Source organism: Suillus subalutaceus (genome assembly GCF_016647625.1).
Source record: "Suillus subalutaceus strain FC151 chromosome Unknown DFJ58scaffold_252, whole genome shotgun sequence".
Classification (NCBI taxonomy): domain Eukaryota; kingdom Fungi; phylum Basidiomycota; class Agaricomycetes; order Boletales; family Suillaceae; genus Suillus; species Suillus subalutaceus.
The window spans coordinates 1-20456 of NW_024540501.1; the positions used below are offsets into that span (position 1 = coordinate 1).

General features: G+C 46.8%; 6 protein-coding genes across 6 annotated transcripts; 4 read left to right on the top strand and 2 right to left on the bottom strand.

Annotated features, from left to right (window-relative positions):
- Positions 1-548: 548 nt before the first annotated feature.
- DFJ58DRAFT_719455 (uncharacterized protein) lies at positions 549-2449 on the top strand (the record flags this gene model as incomplete). Its single annotated transcript, XM_041384632.1, has 8 exons — positions 549-662; positions 1177-1348; positions 1373-1439; positions 1482-1523; positions 1602-1722; positions 1765-1938; positions 2017-2202; positions 2249-2449. The coding sequence occupies 8 exons, from the start codon at positions 549-551 to the stop codon at positions 2447-2449; spliced, it is 1077 nt and encodes a 358-aa protein (XP_041235954.1).
- A 115-nt stretch (positions 2450-2564) lies between these two features.
- DFJ58DRAFT_719456 (uncharacterized protein) lies at positions 2565-3002 on the top strand (the record flags this gene model as incomplete). The annotated part of the gene is made up of 1 exon (XM_041384633.1): positions 2565-3002. One exon carries the CDS (start codon positions 2565-2567, stop codon positions 3000-3002), a length of 438 nt encoding a protein of 145 aa, XP_041235955.1.
- A 2026-nt stretch (positions 3003-5028) lies between these two features.
- DFJ58DRAFT_719457 (uncharacterized protein) lies at positions 5029-6077 on the top strand (the record flags this gene model as incomplete). The annotated part of the gene is made up of 6 exons (XM_041384634.1): positions 5029-5101; positions 5159-5432; positions 5557-5710; positions 5748-5796; positions 5823-5903; positions 5956-6077. 6 exons carry the CDS (start codon positions 5029-5031, stop codon positions 6075-6077), a joined length of 753 nt encoding a protein of 250 aa, XP_041235956.1.
- A 2135-nt stretch (positions 6078-8212) lies between these two features.
- On the top strand, positions 8213-10495 carry DFJ58DRAFT_710899 (peptidase S28; the record flags this gene model as incomplete). Its single annotated transcript, XM_041383830.1, has 10 exons — positions 8213-8477; positions 8532-8576; positions 8631-8925; positions 8976-9032; positions 9169-9353; positions 9583-9765; positions 9818-9839; positions 9892-9978; positions 10026-10113; positions 10163-10495. Exons 1-10 carry the CDS (start codon positions 8222-8224, stop codon positions 10493-10495), a joined length of 1551 nt encoding a protein of 516 aa, XP_041235957.1. The 5' UTR covers positions 8213-8221.
- Positions 10496-11873: 1378 nt separating this feature from the next.
- DFJ58DRAFT_908731 (peptidase S28) lies at positions 11874-14122 on the bottom strand (the record flags this gene model as incomplete). The annotated part of the gene is made up of 10 exons (XM_041395124.1): positions 11874-12206; positions 12256-12343; positions 12391-12477; positions 12528-12549; positions 12599-12781; positions 13005-13189; positions 13323-13379; positions 13433-13727; positions 13780-13824; positions 13873-14122. The coding sequence occupies 10 exons, from the start codon at positions 14120-14122 to the stop codon at positions 11874-11876; spliced, it is 1545 nt and encodes a 514-aa protein (XP_041235958.1).
- Positions 14123-16483: 2361 nt separating this feature from the next.
- On the bottom strand, positions 16484-19459 carry DFJ58DRAFT_918107 (peptidase S28). The gene is made up of 11 exons (XM_041395573.1): positions 19386-19459; positions 18979-19328; positions 18880-18924; positions 18531-18825; positions 18423-18479; positions 18092-18276; positions 17682-17864; positions 17609-17630; positions 17470-17556; positions 17335-17422; positions 16484-17285 (listed from the first exon to the last, which is right to left on the bottom strand). Exons 2-11 carry the CDS (start codon positions 19244-19246, stop codon positions 16953-16955), a joined length of 1563 nt encoding a protein of 520 aa, XP_041235959.1. The 5' UTR covers positions 19247-19328; positions 19386-19459; the 3' UTR covers positions 16484-16952.
- Between the last annotated feature and the right edge of the window lie 997 nt (positions 19460-20456).

The following is a 20456-nucleotide window of genomic DNA, read 5'->3' on the forward strand; positions in this document are numbered from 1 at the left end:
CCACTGCTTACTTATACTCTTCATATGACGTTGTCCTTGCCTAGGTCCCACATTACCACCATTATGGTCCCCCCGAAAAAAACAGATGTCAACATCGTCAAGGGTCACCATGACTCTTCTCAATAGTTCTATGGGTCTTTTGTACTACCAGATCATCACTCTCCCAAATATGAGACTCATGGCTTTGAAGGGAGCAAGAACCGCACCAGATTTGAGGTATGACACTTATTCTCACGATGGTCTCTTACTCACTATCATCAGACAATTCTCAATGTATGCAGGAGCTGCTTGCTGAAGCCCAGTTGGAGGCTGGGCATGATTCCTTGGAGACCATGGACTTTGGAGATGAGGTCATTGAGGATGAGCCTGTGGGTGGCCCCCTTCTATCTGAATTTTTCCTAACATGCTCTCAAGAACGGTAAGTATTTTTTTCGCCCTCTACATGGTATCTAATGTTTTATTCTAGGGAGCCTCGTGTACGCAGGCGCATTGATGTGCGGACCTGAACACAATGTCGCCAGCATGCCAATGCCGTGTGGAAGGAGCAGATGCCCATCCTTGTCAATGGCTACTTGGCGTGGAGACATGGAGCACCAACCATTGATGACAATACCATGATGTGCAATATATTCCATGTTGATGCCGTTGGAATTTCCGGTGAGGTTTCATTCCCCCAATACATGGCCCCTACTTACGCTCAATCATACATTAAAAGGATTTACACGTGCCATCACCATTCAACAGTGTCCTAATGAACCAGCCAATGCAGCCCTCCTCTGCATGGGACTTTTGGGGTGCTCCCCACTACAGCCGACTATTGCTATTCACATTGAGTGCCTCGAACTCTATCACCAAATACGACGTCACCAGTCCTCATTTAGTATCCAAGCGATTACAAAGGTTTTGTGCACGCTTCATAATGTAAGAGTTGTAGGGTGTTATGTTATGATGTCGTACTCACTTACTATACAGATTACATATTTTCGACAGCTTCACGATCAATTTCTGATGCATTTGATATCTATCTGCAAATCTTGAAGGAAATTCGGAGTTGTGTTGACTGGATCTTGGGCAAAGATCCCAATACCTGGCAGATCAATGGTGCTTGTCCTTCCTGTACATTCAAGGTAATGCTCCATTCTCAAATATGTAGATATGATTACATCAATTTTACAGCAACCTAATGAGTCAATCTTGTCACCAGCCCAGCTCCATGCGATGGATGGCAATTTCTCTGCAAAGCGATTGGACGGCTCAGGATCAGCTGATACGCGACTATTTCAGAGCCAATATTCTATTTCCGAGGCCGAGGTAGACCAATTCAAGGATGACATTCAACGTCGAACTAGTGAATCCTCCACAGTAGACTCAGCAATATTGAGTGCTTGCACAGAGAACTGGACTGCAGCCAAAGCTGTGGATGACAATACAATTACTGTGTTTGACTAGACTGGGATTTTTCTTTTAGCATGTCATCACAGGCTTATTGAGTGTGTAGCTGAGATGAAGCATAGTGGTGAACTGTACGTGTTTTAACTCTCATTTGTACTATGCTAATCATTCACAAACAGTGCGAAATATGGTCCCGCCACAGTCAATAGACTGCTTGATGTCTGTGGTGCGGATCAGGCTATCGGACACGACATCGCATGCTCATCTCGCAAAACAATTGCGACAAGCTCTATTGGAGCCAAGGCAGCTGACCTAAATCTACAGGTTGTTGTAAATGCCTTCCACAGCTTTTCTCACGACCACCGCTGTCAGCTTCAAAATCACCCTCTATATCTCAATGGCCTAGGACTTGAAGACCTCGAGACTTGTGAACATATCTTCACCAGTTCAAACAGTGCTGCAGTCTTGATCAGACATGCATCATACTTCCATTGGATGCAGTTCCTTGACCTCCACTTCGATCAGTGGGACATGGACAGGTACTTCGTTTTGAGCGCCTGATAGCAATGGTTTCTGACAATTCTAGGCAAATTTCTTTACAATAACTATGTTCAAGCTCTTCAGATCATCAAGACCAACACACCTGTCCTCGAGGACTTCAAGCAGCTCCATAATCTTATGGATGCGGACTTCATAAGTTGGTGCAATGAGGATCATGATTACCTCAGCAAGGTTGCTACAGAACCTACTTCAGATGCAATCACAGTGGCTTACGTTGAACAGCTTGAGAAGCTTCAATATGCGGAGTTTGTCTTTGCACCCTGTTTATTTATTTAGTTCTCATTGCATGTTTTAGAGCAATGTATGGTCATCTCACTTCTGTACCTTTCTGACGTACACTCCTGCAAATTTTACTCACACTGCTGGGCTCAATGCCGCTGCTCGCAACAATTCCAGAGCATTCGAATCTGAACATACATCTGCGCTATGCAAATATGAGCTGCAACTGAATGTTGTTGAAGACTTTGAGCGTCGTCACAGCATTATGGAGCGGTGACTACCGCATGACCCAAAATATGTGCAAGCAGTTAGATTTTCTCAGGAACGTCAATTCATTCGCTTACTGGACATTGAGGTAAGTGATGTACTCATGAACTACCGCAGGCTACAAGATGCGAAAGTATATCTCAAAGGCCATCACACGACGATCGGCTACCATACAAACAGCTTTGGAGAAGTACAATAGACTCGCACCCTTACAAGATCCACCACGTCCTGTACTTGACTATTCCAAAATTGTCAGATATGCATCTCTTGGTGAATTCTCAGTTTTGAAACACTCATGCCATGATATCCTTACAAAACCATGGGCTGTATCTGTGAATCACAAGATGGCCGCGAAGTATTTCAAATTGGTACGATTGCATGAAGAGATTGTATGGCTCAATGTCAAGATCAAACACTTACAGAGTTGGGTTGAGCACGAGGACAGGACCATGTTGGAAGCTATTGATTCACTCCTCGCTGATGACCCAGATTCTTCACTCATAGCTGAGCTGAAGACATTGTATGCCAAGCGCCACCGTATCAACAACAACCATCACAAGTGACTCCAACAAATTTACGCACTTGACAGATACACAGGTGAACATCTTCCTACAGACCACACAGTCATTGCACCCACTGGAGACAGAGATGACGAGGGTAGTGTGAATGGTCCTGAAGATGATGCTATGAACTAGGCTGTTGAGCTGGATCCTGTCCCTAACCATCTGGATTATCTTGATCTGCAAGGAGAAATTGTAAGTTTATCATTTAAATGATTCGAGCCACTGTTGAATCTGTTTTTCAAGAAAGATCACTTCAATATAAAACTATCAGTAGCATTCGAGTTCTTGAAGAAACCAGGACACTTTTGCTCATTCCCTCACATCGTTACTGCTGTTTCATCTTTTTGTCCCCTCGAGACTGAGGCTGAGGTGGCCACAGCGACAATTATCCATGATATCTTGCTTAGTTGGCTTGCGCCACTTGTCCGTCAGTGCTGGTTCTGCTGGGATAAGGTCAAACTACCTAACAGAATGCTTCAAAGTATATATGATTCACTTGCAGCTTTGATAAGTTTGTTTTAACAGTTGTGTGGCAGGAATAGCAGCATTAGACCAAAATTCTATTGCTTCCTCTGAACATGTACAACCAGATGGTTTCTTATTTCCAAATCCCTCAGACTCACTCAACATTCTCCATTCTCATCAGACTCCTGACGACAGTATCATGTCTTTCACATCTGAGTCATTTGACTTCACATCTTTGTGGTCTAACATCATCAATTCTAGTGACTCGACTTTCCCTACATTTGGCAGCCCAAATTTCACTTCTACGCCATTCTCTCGACCACTTGCACTTCCTGTGTCCAAGGGCCATGATCAATGCTGAAGCAAGCAGAGTCACATCGTGGCGCCCAATGCGTGTCACACAGCCTAATGACTTTGGTTATCATACCCGTATACTACCAGGCGGCGTGGGTTCCCTCACGATATCATCACGCCCTTTGTCTTAGCAACCCAGCCACCAAGTGCTGCTGTGGAACGTGCTACTCATATTACAGAAGATTGCATTCTTTCAGGTGGTCCAAGTCCCCTTATGCTACCATCACGACCTTTCGTACTGGCGAAGCCCATGTCCCCTGCTGTAAAGAAAGTAACAGCTCAATCAAGTTCTTCTGATGCGAAGGAATCACACAAACACCACAATGTGGGTGTTCTGACCCTGAAAAATGCCCTGACACTAACAGATTCTGACAGGAAAAAAAAAAGCTGGTCGGCGATGGGACGGGAAATGCGGTCAAAATGAAAACCATGTTGCAAGGCCACAAGGACGGAGTATCAGTGACTAACCACATTTACCTCATGGCATCTGATCCAGGTCCTGTTTGGTCGACTTGTGATGTGGGTCATGACCGTATCTGTGGTGAAATTGACAATGCACTTGTTGGCCTTTCCCTTCACCACAGTACTATGGACGAGATCTGGCACTGCATCCAGCAGGTTGAGGGATACCGAACAAACAGTTGGAAGGCCATACTTGCAAAGCTTGATATCCCAGAAGAATGCCATCACAACGTGCTTCAAATTATGGCTAGTGCAAGTTCTGACCGTAAACTTGGTGAGTTCCACCCGTTTGGAATCTGTTTCAACCTCACTAACCTTCAATTTAGTCTAGACTTAGTTATTTCGCTTCGCTCCATTCTCACGTATGTTCTGGCAACGTTTATTATTTGGACCACTCATTGCTCATTCAACTTCATGTGTCTGTCCCTGGACTTGAAATGTATAAAATGTTGCTGCCATTCACTCCTCAAGCTAATTCCACTTCAATGGCTCCTTGTCTGACTCCTAAAATCCATTGAGTGCGTGCGCAACTGATGGTAACCCAAAAGGTTCAACAGTGTGCCCATCGAGAAGCACTCGCTGATGACATTGACACTGCCAAGGAGTCATACAAAGCAGAGGCTACTGACATAGCACAAAAACATGGCTGGTGAGTCTGCACCATTAATATCTTATTGCTGATATATATTAATTGTCCTGTAGATCAATCAAGTGGACCAGAAACCAACTGTTTCTTCGCAGTCGCATGCTGCAGAAGACCAGAGGTGTTAACTCCTGGAACACATTTGTCAAAGCCCAACTCAAGGCTGAAAATGAAGGTTAGTGTAACAATTTAATTTACAAAGTAATGCTGGTGCTCATGAATCTTTCCTTAGGCTTAGGCAGAGGCGATCACACAAAACTTACGGCCTTCATTGCAGAAAATAAGGCCACATTAGTCCGAGATTATCGCAAGCTAACCTTCGCTGAAAAGCAAGCTTACAATGCTTGTGTTCTCGAGGATCACCAAGCAAAGAACCATACTGCACGTGTGAACCCAAAGGCCATCAAACATGATGTGAATGCAGCATTCACGTTCATGGATCATGAGGTATGTTGTGCTATTTTGATTATCCCTTCACTTCTCTCGCCACCAGTGTGGCATCTCTCGTATATTCATTTGCCCTCTGTGGCTTCTCTTGTATATTCATTTGTTGCCCTCTGTGGCTTCTCTTGTATATTTGTTTGTCTCCGCCATCTGTGGCATCTCTCATTTATTGATTTACTGTCCAAGACACACTAATATAACTGAAATTTATTCTCAGTGGATGGCTCTTCATGCACGCACTGGTCTGGAGGGGTTTTATGTGGCAGTATGTGGCAGAATTGAGGATCTTGCAGAACCGAAGGTATTTTTTACAGAGAAATCTCAAAAGTTTGTTCTGGATGTCCTAGGCATTGAGCCACAGCATCTTGGACCGAAAGCTGGAAGCATTCATCATTACCAAGCTTGGTATGTTATCTTTGCCTTCATGTTTTAGCCTACTGATTGTCCCAAAGATGAACATGTAACACTTAACTGTCAACAGCCGCTCAATAAACTCATTAGTGAATGCTGTATGCTTATCCAAGATAACCTAGGTGTGTGCTTCGTGGTGTCACCTCGTGCCATCACTAACATAATTCATTGAAGAATTTATCTTAATGGAGAAGAACACGACAGGCGAAGTCAAAATGAATTACACCAACTATGAGTGCGCTATAGTAGAATGTCATGGTGTTGAGCTAACTAAATGGCCTTTACCGGGGGGGTGAAAAATTCCTCTAAGGTTGGTGGAAGAGCCCAGGTTCAGGCTTTGTTGGATGCTCTCAAGTCTAAATTGTGCAAGTGGGTCTCTTTCTCAGACGAAGAGCTTGTCAAGAGGATGAAGGATAACTGGGCTCGGCATGCATGTGGGGAACAAGTTTATGTACAAAGGAAAGCCAGGGCTCGAGTTTCACAACCCAAGAGCAAAGCCACTGTCAACACTGATGATGAGTTGAGCTCGAACTCAGACTCGAACTTGGACTTGGGCTCAGACTCAGACTCGGACTCAGGCTCAGACTCGGACTCGGACTCGGACTCGGACTCAGACTCGGACTTGGACTCGGACTTGAACTTGGACTCAGACTTGGACTTGGACTCAGACTAGGTGCCTTCTAGATGGTAACAGTACTAGGTGCCTTCTAGACGCATTGATGGGATAGGATGAATCAAGCTCATTTGATTAAAAAAAATTCAATTCACATCACATTAGGAAGACTATGATAGCGGCAGTGTGGAACATGGGCAAGGACACGTCACATGAACAGTAAAAGCAAGCAGCAGCAAAGACCAATCAACAAAGTAATGATGCCGCAGACAAAGGACCTGCGTGAGACCAGAGGATTTCAACAATGACATCAGACGTCCATCGAGAGAGTGAGCATTGAAGGAAGGCAGATCAAGCGATATAGCGAGCATGTCGTTGAATGGAGGGTGAAGGAGAGAGGCATCAGAGGCATCAGAAGGTGTAGGGACGGCAACATACCTTGTAGCCTCCTGGCAAGAGATTATCCAGGCCAATGAGAAGGAAAGGAGAGCTGTAGAAGGCAAAGGATGTCAAAAGAGCTACTAGGTGTCCATCAGGGGCCTGAAAACAAAAAGAACGACCAGAATTGGACCAGGAATGAGCGGGATAGCAAGCACGTCGTCGAGGATGACGTGGAGGGTGAAGGAGAGGGGCATTAGAGGTGTCAGAAGGTGTAGGGACGGCAACATACCTTGAAGCCTCCTGGCAAGAGATTATCCAGGCCAATGAGAAGGAAAAGAGATCCGTAGAACGCAAAGGATGTCGAAAGAGTTATCAGACGTCCATCAGGGGCCCAAAAACAAAAAGAATGGCCAGAATCAGACCAAGAATGAGCGAGATAGCAAGCATGTCGTCAAGGATGATGTGGAGGGTGAAAGAGAGAGGCATGGGAACCATAAGAAGGCGTAGCGGCAATGTTGTACCTGCCACCAGGGGGAGATGACAAATCAATAGCCTGTTTATATTATATTCCTAATTTACCCGCCCTCTTGATATTCCTGAAGTCACTGTTGAGTGCTGCGGGTATTGCTGAAGTACTGCAGCGTAGGTTTACCCCCCCTCATTAGTAACAAACATGTTATACCATATATGTTACTAACAAGTGTGGGAACAGGTGTCACTCAGGTGCATCTGGCAGCAGGGGAATGTGGTGAGTCGTAAGCTTTGCAGGATCTGCACAGGGCATAACTGAGTGCTAGTGCTCATCCACAGCTGCACTTTGCCATGACAGCTGGATATACGCAGACACAATAATCGTGTTTGATATCTCCTGGCTTCATAATATCGACGACAGGATGGATGATGACAATGATGGCGTTCAACAGGGAGACTGATGATTTATTGATGTTTATTATTGTTTATTATTGGCACATAGTCCGTCAGATTTCGTCGCATGCCATATGACCTTGCAAGCAAGGTGACTTATACTACATCTCCTCCGAAGAGGCAGCCAATGATCATCGATTAGCAGTGCAATGCATACAACACTTGCTTTGTGTGCTCCGTCCATTTTGCGATGACTTTTCTATTGTCCGAAATTCTGTAGTAAGATGATTCCCAGGGCACGCTGGCATTTTTCCATCAATATTCATCCAAACGATGAACTTTTATGCAAAAATTTCACCAGCAGGCTAATTGCAGGTACGATTTATGTAGTTTCTCATAACTCATCATCATCCGTGAATCTGTGACGAGTCTTTGTCCTTCTTTGACCAAGAGTCAGCCCAAGCACATTGGGCCGCTGAACGGCCTGGTTACCCAATACATCCCGACGCGACGGGATGGCTGCATATAAAACGCCCCTCCCCCGCCAGGATTATGTCGTGTAGTCCAACCCTTGCGATCAAGATGTGGGCCCTCACGTTGCTGCTACTTGCGGTTGTCGCCCGAGCAGCCATTCCCAATACAATGCTTCGTGGTATGCAGTCTCTCCCAAAAATTCCAGTGCCGCAACGTTCTATCACTTCGCCGAGTGTCACAGCACTCCCAGGAGTCCCAAATATTACGACCGTCTATTACTTTGACCAGCTCATCGACCACAATAATCCAGGCCTTGGAACCTTCCAGCAGCGATACTGGATGAACCGGGAGTTTTATAAGCCCGGTATGTCGCGAGGACCGAGATGCGCTTCAAGTGATGTTGACGTGCGCATTCAAGGTGGTCCCATTATATTGATGACGCCTGGAGAATTGAACGCAGATGGTTGGCTTTACTATAATCGATTTCTTACCTTTCTCTCAAAGTACTTCATTTTAGGCCTCGAAGTCCTCATTACCAATTACAGCATCAATGGTCGCATTGCTCAGCAACAAAACGGTGCAGCCATCCTAATCGAACACCGTTTCTTTGGTGATTCCAATCCATACGACAACCTCACGTCACAATCTCTCGCGCTCCTCACCATCCAGCAGGCCATTGATGATCTCGTGTATTTTGCGACCACAGCCGACCTTCCTATGCCCGGGGGTGATGCTGTGAAACCAGGTCAGGCGCCATGGATATTGATCGGAGCAAGTTACTCGGGAGCCCTTTCCAGTTATACGATGGTCAAGTGAGTGCCACAAACAGATACCGTTTTTCAGCATGATGATCGACTCAAAGCAAACCGGGAATTTTCTGGGCTGGATATGTATCTTCTGCTGCTGTGGAAACGATCACGTATGTCACTTTATTGCAATCATTGCTGACTTCTATTGATGTGATGAATTGCTTCTCTTTTCCTTTATAATCACCTCTGAATATGCAAAAAATGTGGTCATTTATTGAATTCCGGCCTCTTCTGGACCAACATCAGTGACTATTATGAGTATTTCACTCCTGTTCGCGAGTACATGCCACAGAACTGTTCTTCTGACGTGCAGGCAGTGATCGCCTACTTGGATAGGATGTACATGGCTAACGACACAGCTGGAATCCAGACGCTCCAGGAGGCATTTGGCCTCGGCGGTCTCAATCATGCAGGCGATTTTGCCACCGCACGTGAGTCGTCCTTGTTCTTCGTTCAGTCCTAAATACTTGCGCAGAACGGACATCTGCACACTCTCTGATTCGCGCAAGGTCTTTCAGTTTGTTTTGCCTTTAGCTGATTATCTTCTTCATTCATGTCGCGCCACCCGTTTGGGTACGAATTCATTTGTCCTTGATCGATGTTTTTTTTCTCAATTTTGCCTATTTTCTTATGTCAAACTGACTCTGCCCGGACCAATAGTTCAATCCAACCTAGGGGATTGGCAAGATGTGCAACCTGATGACGGCCCAGGATCAATGTTCTATCGGTTCTGTGATGCACTCGAGGTCAAGGACGGTGTCAATGCCGGACCCGACGGATGGGGACTCGAGAATGCTATTAACTCTTGGGGCAACTTTTGGAACACTACGTACTACAAACATAGTATGGTGGTCCGTTCCATTTTGATTTGACATGACTAATCTGGATGGCAAAGCCTGTCAGGATAAAGATGTTGAGTACGTGTTATTGGGACGTGATGTTGTTCGCACTTCCTGACGGTGAAGCTAGAACCTGTCTTGGGACATTTGTTCCGACTGATCCCTACTGGACTGATGTTACCGTGGATAACGCAGCCAGATCGTGGTTTTGGATGGTGTACGCATTCTCATTTGCATCAATGTCCAATCTGACAATCTTGCTAGGTGCAACCAAATCGGTTTCTACCAGGTTGGCCCCCCTGAAGGCCAACCTGCGATTGTGAGCCGCATCCTCCAGCCCAGTTTTTCAGAGGTACGTAGATTTGATCTAGCAAATGAATATTCATCAACATAACCATCAGCGTCAATGTGTCAACATGTTCCCCCAAGTCTTCGCCTCTCCGCCTGATACACCCACGGCAAAGACAAACGCAATGTACGCTGGTTGGAATGTGGATGTCCCGCGTCTCTTCTTCGCCAACGGCTTGCGCGATCCTTGGCGCGGGGGAACCGTGTCTGCTGATGGGCTGAATAAGCCTAACACTACTAGCATGCCGATCTATATGAGCGATGGATTCCATACCTCGGACATGATCATGGATAATGGCATTGCAGATCCGACTATTGCGGTCGTGCAAAAAGCAGGATTAATGTACATGAAGAAGTGGCTTGCTGAGTGGAAGCCTTCTACGTAGTAATAGATCGAGTTGTTGAGACTTGCGCACAGGCAAGTTATCATTCTATACGTCTCAGGGTGCAATGGGCGGTTCGCGGTTTCTTCTGCCACTCAGAAACCAGCATCCAGTTGCCCGAGTTCTGGGCTAATATTTTTCGGATAGGTCCTTCATTGAGAATTATAATTACAGTGCCGGAGGCGCTCGACCCAGAAATGCCGAAAGTTACTCCAACTTGAGTTTGTGAATGTGATCTTGACTTTATTGACACTCTAGGACCAAAGTCTAGGACTCCGAATGTTCTGGCATAACCATCATCACTCGCGCTAACCACTTTCTTCCCATCCGGAGATAACGCTTTAGCGCATACGTGCACTTCACTTTCTCTGTCCCGCCAGTCGTCTCCTACCTGTTTCCCAATCTTCAAGTTCCATACCCATAGCGAGCCGTCCCTTGAACAAGTCATAATCCACCCTCCCTCTGGCAGATGTATGGCGCCCTCAACCCATTTGGTGTCTTTCCAAATTTGTCACTGGTGGGACATTACCATCGATGTCTCATGTGCCGGTGAAGACATAATCAACTACTGGATGCAGCTCCGTTTCAGCTTTCATACAGCAAATTCTCAAATCATCACTTAGTAACGGCGATACGTTTCAGTTAACAAGTCCTGACTTGTTGACACCAAGACACAATGGGCGTATAGGCCAAGAGTGCACTGGAAGTTTGAGCTGTTCGATTTTTATCCTTGTATTCGCTTCGCAGCTTACAACATATGCTGTGGAATTGAGCCTCTTTCTGATCACGAGGAATGCCATCAGTCACGACATTCACTCTACGACGAACTGATCGCACACCCTTCATGTGTCCTACCACAACCTTGCCCAACACAACTTCATTCCCCTATCCTTCTATAATTAATGTGGAGGCTTACGATCGGGAATGCTGCACACTGATATCCACCGTATGAATGAACACGAATTGATACGTACCTGAGGTAGTCGGTGCCGGGCCGTCGAGGGAACAGAGTACGAGGAGTGTCTTTGCTTTTGAATCACATATAGTGCAGACAAAACGGAATAGCTGTACCCTGGGCCTTCGGAGGCCTGTGTCATCGACGCTTCTCCACATACAGAAAGAATGTCTTCCTTCTATTGGGTCTGCCTACGGGAGACTACTTCTCCCTAAACGTAGTGGCCTTGATCATGTGGTTTTTGCTCAAATGAATTTCTATAAAAGACGATGAATACTGCTTGAAATATCGAGCTCAAGGTTAACGCTGCACATACGGTGCGGGTTCCTGAGTGGTCAGAAGGAACCAGCGGGATTCGTCTTGAGACACAATAAAGTTACTAATATAAACAACTTGCCTATTCACAAGTCCCAATGATTTCTATTATCACGCGGACGGCGTCCACTCAGCAAGCCACTCCTTCATATACATCAATCCTGCTTCCTGCACGACCGCGATGGTCGAGTCTACAACGCCATTCTCCGTGATCAGGTCTGAGCAGTGGAATCCATCGCCCTCATAGATTGGCATGCTGGTGGTGTTAGGTTTATTCAGCCCATCAGCAGAGACAGTCGCTTCGCGCCATGGATCGCGCAGGCCGTTGGCAAAGAAGAGACGTGGAACAGCCAAGTTCCAACCATCATACATCATGTCGGTCTCTGTGACAGTCGGTTGAGGTGGATAGGCAAAGGCTTGAGGAAACATGTTCACGCATTGGCGCTGAAGATTATGTTGAAAAATGCTCATGTTTCGTATCCAATATACGTACCTCTTCGTAAATGGGTTGGAGGATGCGGCTCACAATTGCGGGCTGGCCTTCAGGAGGGCCAACCTGGTACCATCCGACTTGATTGCACCTGGAATAATTATCAGAGTGGATATTCGAACTAATGAGAATACATACACCATCCAAAACCATGACCTTTCTGCATCATTCACGGTAACATTAGTCCAGTAGGACTGGCTCGTGTTATACGTCCCAAGACAGGTTCTAATTTCACCGTCAGCCAATCCGGACGAGTACATCCCAAGGATACGTACTCAGCATCCTCGTCTCCACAGACTTTATCCGACTTTAGCCACATCAATCAGAAATCAAGGTGATCACCTACCATAGTCGTAGTATGTAGTATTCCAGAAGTTACCCCAAGAGTAGATAGCATTATCCAGTCCCCATCCCTGAGGTCCGGCGCTAACGCCATCCTTGACTTCAAGTGCATCACAGAACTCGAAGAACATCGCCCCTGGGCCGACATCAGGCTGCAGAGATTGCCAATCAAACAGGTTGTATTGAACTGTTGGTCCAAGCATGGTCAGTCAAATCAAGAAGGCAGTAGAACAGTTTAAGAAAAAGAATATCGCAGAAGCAAAGTTCGAGGTAAGCATATGGAAAAGAACTCCACGCGCTGTGAAGGCAATATAAACTATAGATGTTGCGCGTGGATTAGAAGGCCTTCGGACCGTGCTGCCCGTTCTACGCAAATACATAAAACTGAATAAAGGACAACGACGACTCACGTGCACTGGCGAAATCGTCTACGTGTACAACATCTCCGAGGCCAAATGCTTCCTTGAGGGTCTGGATTCCAGTAGTGTTATTAGCCGTGTACATCCCATCCAGGTAGGCAATCACTGCCTCTACATCAGAGGAACAGTTCTGTGGCATGTACTCGCGAATAGGGGTGAAATACCCATAATAGTTACTGTTATGGTCGAATGAAGCCGCATTTCAATGAATGACCACATTGCAATGCAGTTTTATTCAAATGATTATAACAGTGGAAGAAACAATCGCATCAATGGGACATGAACGGTGATTTCAATAAAGTGACATACGTAATTGCCTCTACGACCGCAGAAGATGCATATGCGGCCCAGAAAAGTCCCGGTTTACTTTACGCGAATCATGAACTGAAATAGACATTCATTTCTGGTAAGTTACTCACTTGACCATCGTCCAACCTGTGAGGGCCCCCGAGTAGCTTCCTCCGATCAGTACCCATGGCGCCTGACCTGGTTTCACAGCATCACCCCCGGGCATGGGGAGGTCGGCGGTGTTGGCGAAATACTCGAGATCATCAATAGCTTGCTGAATGGTGAGGAGTGCTAGAGATTGTGACGTGAGGTTGTCGTATGGATTGGAATAACCAAAGAAACGGTGTTCGATGATGATGGTTGCACCATTTTGTTGTTGAGCGATGAGACCATTGATGGTTTCATTGGTAAGGTAGCCCTCGTAGCCTAAAAATCAAGTGCTTGAGAGAAAGTTGCAAATCAAGGATGGTAAACTGACCATCCGCGTCAGTTTCTCCAGGCGTCATCAAGATGATGGGGCCACCTTCAATGCATCAGGTTAACGTTATTCGAAGCTGTACCTCAAACATACCAGGCTCATAAAACTCCCAGTCCATCCAGTATCGCTGCTGGAATGTCCCGAGGTCCGGATTACTGTGGTCGATGAGCTGATCAAAGTAATAGACGGTTGTAATGGGTGGGAGTGCTGTGCCATTCGGCGAAATGATAGAACGATCCGGCACTGGGAACTTTGGGAGAGAAGGCATGCCTCGAAGCATGGCGTTCGGGATAGCTGCTCGTGCAAGACCTGCAAGCAGGAGCGACGCAAGGGCCCACATCATGTCGAACCTTGATGACAGGGATGGCACTCGACGACATGATGATGGTCGAGGAAAGACCTTTTATAACCACGGCGGGGCACCACACTTCTGATTTGAATTCTGAAACATGTGCTACAGTGACTTGCTTCGCTTCGCAAGACTCAGTAACAACATGTGGTGAGTTCTCAGGATTATAATTGGACGTAGCTGCAGATTGCTCGACGGCCTTAAACTCGCACGGCTGGGACGAATACGTAGTTTAAATTCTGATCAAGTACTATGTTTACATGCTTGATACTGATGGTGGCCGGACTTCAGCAAAGATTTAGAAGCTAGCACCACTTAGCGATCACCGCTTGAATGCTATGGCAGAAGGTCGGCTGGACCACAAGAATATCCTGCGAGAACCGGTCATCTGATTCTTGCAGCACATGCGTCAGGTGGGAGAAGAACTACACGCCACACGATGACCAGCATGGCTCCTAGGTGAGCTGCTTTGGAGAAGACCAGCTTGAGGTAGCAGTACCACAACTTCGTCCACAAGTAGAAGTAGAAGGAAGCCCCTTTTGGCAGTCGCCGGCCCACTGGGAGATGTTACTGAAGTTCAGAAAGTCCGGAGGGAATTAGGGAGTTTGTCAGAGTCTGTACAGACTTGACGCAGACCGTCTCAGTGTGCAGGTTTGTTTTCGGAAGTTTTTCCGGCCAGCGCGCGTCAGCCGATTGGAGGTCTGCCGCCGTCTTACATCATCCGCTGATTATGGAATCCCGCCAGTTCTGTCATCGCCCGCCATATCTCTCGTTACCCGCTGTCTCTCTCTCATTGGCCGCTGGCTCTTTCTCTACCTTTGTGCCACCTTTCCTTACCCGCCAGCTCTTTCGCCACCTTCTCACAAGCTTTAGACCGCATAAATCAGAAGGGCTCAGGAAGAACTTTTGTCTGCAGTGGGCCGCACGAGGCCCACAAATCAAGAAGTCCAAGAAGTCACAATGAGCCTATCACTACCCTCATCATTCCTCATCATTTCTATCATTTGATTTGTTCTTCACGGTCCTTTTATATCATTCAATTTGTCCGTAGATCATCCTTGTAGCTTCTAGTAGACATTGTATTTGATTTCTATTCAGTGCCGGATGAAACGTATTATTTTACGACGACGACAAGCAAGGGTCATCATGGGGGGAACTTGTAATTGATGGAGGAGCTGTTTCGTCATCGTCAAAGCAACAGAAGATCGACTCGTTGCCCACAACAAAGAGCAAATATGTTAAGTACACACGCAGCAAAGGAAGCACCATGGTTGTGTTCATTCATTGGCGAACTTTGTCTCCATTGAAACCTACTGCCCTTGTATCAGAACCCGCAATCGTGCTAGCAAAGGGTCATCAATACCACACCCGCACAAAACACATCGACGTGTGTTTACATCTCATTCGTTGGGTCATAGAAGAAGGCAAACGGCACCTCGTAATCTGCCCAATTAAGCAACACCAGGCAAAATGTTACAGCCCATAGATAATGCACTACTTGGGATGATATGGCGAATGACTGAACGAGAAAGGTTACGATTGTTGGCGGTAGCAAGTCGGGAACGATGTTCACAGGCACTATACGAGGTTGCGGCAGGCAGATATCATCCTTGAGTAAGTGTGTACGATGATGAATCAAGTACTTAAGGTCGAGAAGCGACATCCGTGCAAGCTCGTGGTGTGTTCATAAGACGTCAAAGAGGGTGCCAACTTCCGTTGGCTGGTCACATGGTGGGCACGACCCAGTTGTTGTTGGTGGATTTAGAGTACTAGATGGTCGCTGGCCGGAAACTCCTGAAAGACGTCACACAGACCCGGAGTCAGTCGAGACATAAGCATACAAGGGTGCAGAACATGCACAAGGGTGGTACCAAGCACGAGGTGCAGTGGGGGGGGGGGGGGGTTCATGTAAGACGGTACGAGAGTACACGAGAAAAGGCGCTCGATGATTCAATTAGTGAAGGAGAACACTCAGTGGAAGTAAGAGGGCGGCAGGTGCGGCAGGGGAGAGGTAGCAGGCACGAGAACAGGAGGTGTTGGAAATCAGGACAGTGTGGCGGGCTTTCCGCTGAATGTCATTAGTGCAACAAAACAGCAGAATAAATAAATAAATGTAACTCACAAGTTGGTCAGATAGGCAGCGTGGCTCAAGGGTACAGCCTGAGAAGCAGGCGGCGGACGGAAGGGCGGGAAGCACTAATATTGCAACTCCGCTCGAACCCAGCTGCCGAAGCTTCAGACTGGCCCTATGATGCTAAAGTATAATAATATTAGACTCCTGAGTCCTTTTCGCCAATCAGTGCACTCGCGAAGTTCAGCGATCAAGCTCAAGAAGGGTAAACGTCAAACGGTATAGTAAAAGTAACTGCACCCGGGTGTCAACAAAACTCACTTGGTAACTTGGTCCTAAGGACCGGTTTTGACCGGCCCGGAGTGTTGTGCATCTTCAGTCGAAGTTGCAACGCGCCTTTCATTGCGCACGTCACATCGCTAAAAACTCGGCCAGTCAAAATGTCAAGATCACGGTCGCAAACTCACGACTTTCGGCATTTCCTCTGGGTCGAGCGCCTCTGGCACTGTAATTATAATTCTCAATGAAGGACCTATCAGAAAAATATCAGCCTATAACTCAGGCAACTCATACAGACGCTGTAGCTACAGGTGTATCACCGAAAAATATAAATCAAGGCTTTCGAATACCACGGATGCTGGTTCCTGAGTGGAAGAAGGAACCACGAACCATCCATTGCCCCTGAGACGTATAGAATGATGAATTATGGATAGATAACTTGCCTGTGCACAAGTCTCGACAACTCGACCTTTACTACGTAGAAGGCTTCCACTCAGCAAGCCACTCCTTCATGTACATTAATCCTGCATTCTGCACGACCGCGATAGTCGGATCTGCAATGCCATTATCCGTCATCATGTCCGAGGTGTGGAATCCATCGCTCATATAGATCGGCATGCTAGTAGTGTTAGGCTTATTCAGCCCATCAGCAGACACAGTTCCCCCGCGCCAAGGATCGCGCCAGCCGTTGGCGAAGAAGAGACGCGGGACATTCACGTTCCAACCAGCGTACATTGCGTTTGTCTCTGCCGTGGGCGTATCAGGCGGAGACGTGAAGGCTTGAGGGAACATGTTAACACATTGGCGCTGATGATTATGTTGATGAATATTCATTTGTTAGATCAAATCTACGTACCTCTACAAAACTGGGCTGGAGGATACGGCTCACGATCGCAGGTTGGCCTTCAGGGGGACCAACCTGGTAGAAACCGATTTGGTTGCATCTAGCAAGATTGTCAGATTAGATATTGGTGCGAATGAGAATGCATACACCATCCAAAACCACGACCTGCCTGGATTATCCACGGTAACATTAGTCCAGTAGCTGATAGTCGGATCAAACGACCCAATGCAGTCCCTAGCTTCACCGTCAGGAAGTGCGAACGACATCACGTCCCAAGAACACGTACTCAGCATCTTGATCCTGACAGGCTTCACCATCCAGATTAGCCATGTGAATCAAAATTCAAACGGACCACGTACTATATTCGTAGTATGTAGTGTTCCAAAAGTTGCCCCAAGAGTTAATAGCATTCTCAAGTCCCCACCCGTCAGGCCCGGCATTGACACCGTCCTTGACTTCGAGCGCATCACAGAACTGATAGAACATTGATCCTGGGCCATCATCAGGTTGCATAGATTGCCAATCCCATAGGTTGTATTCCACTATTGGTCCGAGCAGAGTCAGTTACGATAAAAGAGAGTAAGCCAAATTGAGAAACGGAACATCGTCCAAGGACAAATGTACGAATTCGTGCCCAGAGGGGTGACGTGACATGAGGATAATCAGCTGATGGCAAAACAAACTGAAAGATGTTGCACGAATCAAAGGGTGTGCAGATGTACGTTCTGCGCAAGCATTTAAAACTGAACGAAGCACAAGGACGACTCACGTGCGGCGGCGAAATCGCCTACATGATCGAGACTGCCAAGGCCAAATGCCTCCTGGAGCATCTGGATTCCGGCTGTGTCGTTAGCCACGTACATGCTATCCAGGTAGGCGATCACTGCCTGTATATCAGAAGAACAGTTCTGCGGCATGTACTCGCGAATAGGGGTGAAATAATCATAATAGTCACTAATCTCGGTTAAGAGGAGGCCGGAATTCAATAAGCGACCACATTTTTTTGCATATTCATCCATGTCAGAGGTGATTATGAAGGAAGGGAGAAGCAATTCATCACATCAATAGAAGTCAGCAATGGTTGCAATAAAGTGACATACGTGATCGTTTCCACGGTAGCCGAAGATAAATATCCGGCCCAGAAAACTCCCGGTTTGCTTTGAGTCGATCACTATGCTGAAAAAACGGGATCTGTATGTGGCACTCACTTGACCATCGTATAACTGGTAAGGGCTCCCGAGTAGCTTCCTCCAATCAATATCCATGGCGCCTGACCTGGTTTCACAGCATCACCCCCAGACATGGGAAGGTCGGCTGTGGTCGCAAAATACACGAGATCATCAATGGCCTGCTGGATGGTGAGGAGCGAGAGAGATTGTGACGTGAGGTTGTCGTATGGATTGGAATCACCAAAGAAACGGTGTTCGATGAGGATGGCTGCGCCATTTTGTTGCTGAGCAATGAGACCATTGATGCTGTAATTGGTAACGTATACTCCGTAGCCTGAAATCAAGTACTTTGAGAGAAAGGCAAGAAATCGATTATAGTAAAACCAACCATCTGCGTTATCTTCTCCAGGCGTCATCAATATAATGGGACCGCCTTGATTTCACACGTCAATATCACTTGAAGCGCATCTCGATCCCCACGACATACCAGGCTCATAAAACTCCCAGTTCATCCAGTATCGCTGCTGGAAGGTTCCAAGGCCTGGATTATTGTGGTCGATGAGCTGGTCGAAGTAATAGACGGTGGTAATGTTTGGGAGTGCTGTGCCATTCGGCGAAGTGATAGAACGTTCCGGCACTGGAAATTTTTGGAGAGACTGCATGGCATGAGGAATAGCTGCTCGGGCGACGCCCGCAAGTAGCAGCAATGTGAGGGCCCACATCTTGATCGCAAGGGTTGGACTACACGACATCATGTTGGCTGGGGAGGGGCATCTTATATGTGGCCATCCCGTCGGGAGGTGTAGGGTAACCAGGCTGCTCAGCGGACCAATGTACCTGGATTGAAGTTGGTCAAAGACTCGTCATAGATTCCAGGATGTTGGTAAATCGTACGTGCAATTATAGCCTGCTGATGAAAATTTTACATTGAAGTTCCCCGCTTGAATGGATATTGATGGGGAAGCGCCAGCGCCCTGGGAAAGCCTGGGAATCGTCTTAATACAGCGGATAGAAGTTGCTCATTTCGCCACTTTGGTACTGCAGGAGAATTAGCCCGGGGCAGAGTGCATGGTTTTTTTTTTTCAAGTCCTCATAAGTTTCACTGTCGGCTGACTTGAGTTGGCTGGCAGGTCGGCGTTCCGTAAATATGCAATTTTGGTGACCCTGGGCACTGTGACCGTAAACTGGGAACACCACAGGAAGAAAGGACTGGAAATGCAATTGACAGGTGAGGAGAACGTGAAGAAGGACAAGTAGAACTTCGAAGATGTGCAAAAACGTAACGTCAGAGCGTCATTGTGCTCGCTGTTACGTTTCTTAAGTCGATCCGATTTTTACTAGTATGGCAGCGCGAAGGATGGTAAGTACCTCCTCCCACTTGGTGCTTATTCCCCACAGTATCGGGCGTGCCATAAGGAAAATTCGCATGGGTTCGGCTGTGAGAGGCACAGAGCTTGTTGGATGAAGTAGAATGTGATGGCAGTCGTTGCACTGCTGTTTGACACAGCAGCAATCGCGAAGTCGAAAAAGTGGACATGGACGAGGATGTCCGGTTTGTCTGGATAGTAATCCTATAGAGTACACAACCTCCCCGGTTGAAAGAATAGATTTTGCGTCGTAGTCAGAAGGCGTAGCGAGTAAATTCTCACCGTCCTCGTCTTCTACAGGCTACAGCCCATCGTGAGGTGCTGATAACGAAGGATCAATACACCAGGAATTTATCAGTAGAGAGCTTCACATCGTGCCAATACAACACCCGCCTGTATATCAGGGACTTCGTCATGTCAGGTCCTACAAAATCTAGGCCCAGCTGGGAGGGCGCCTCAGAACACTTAAGATTCCTTCAGACATGATCCAAAGGCTGCCAAGGGTCTTCCCAGTTTGTCGAGAAAGAACCCCATCAAGCTCGGTGCGCTGTTCACGAGTAATAATACACAATAAGGATCCATGGCATGATACTACCTC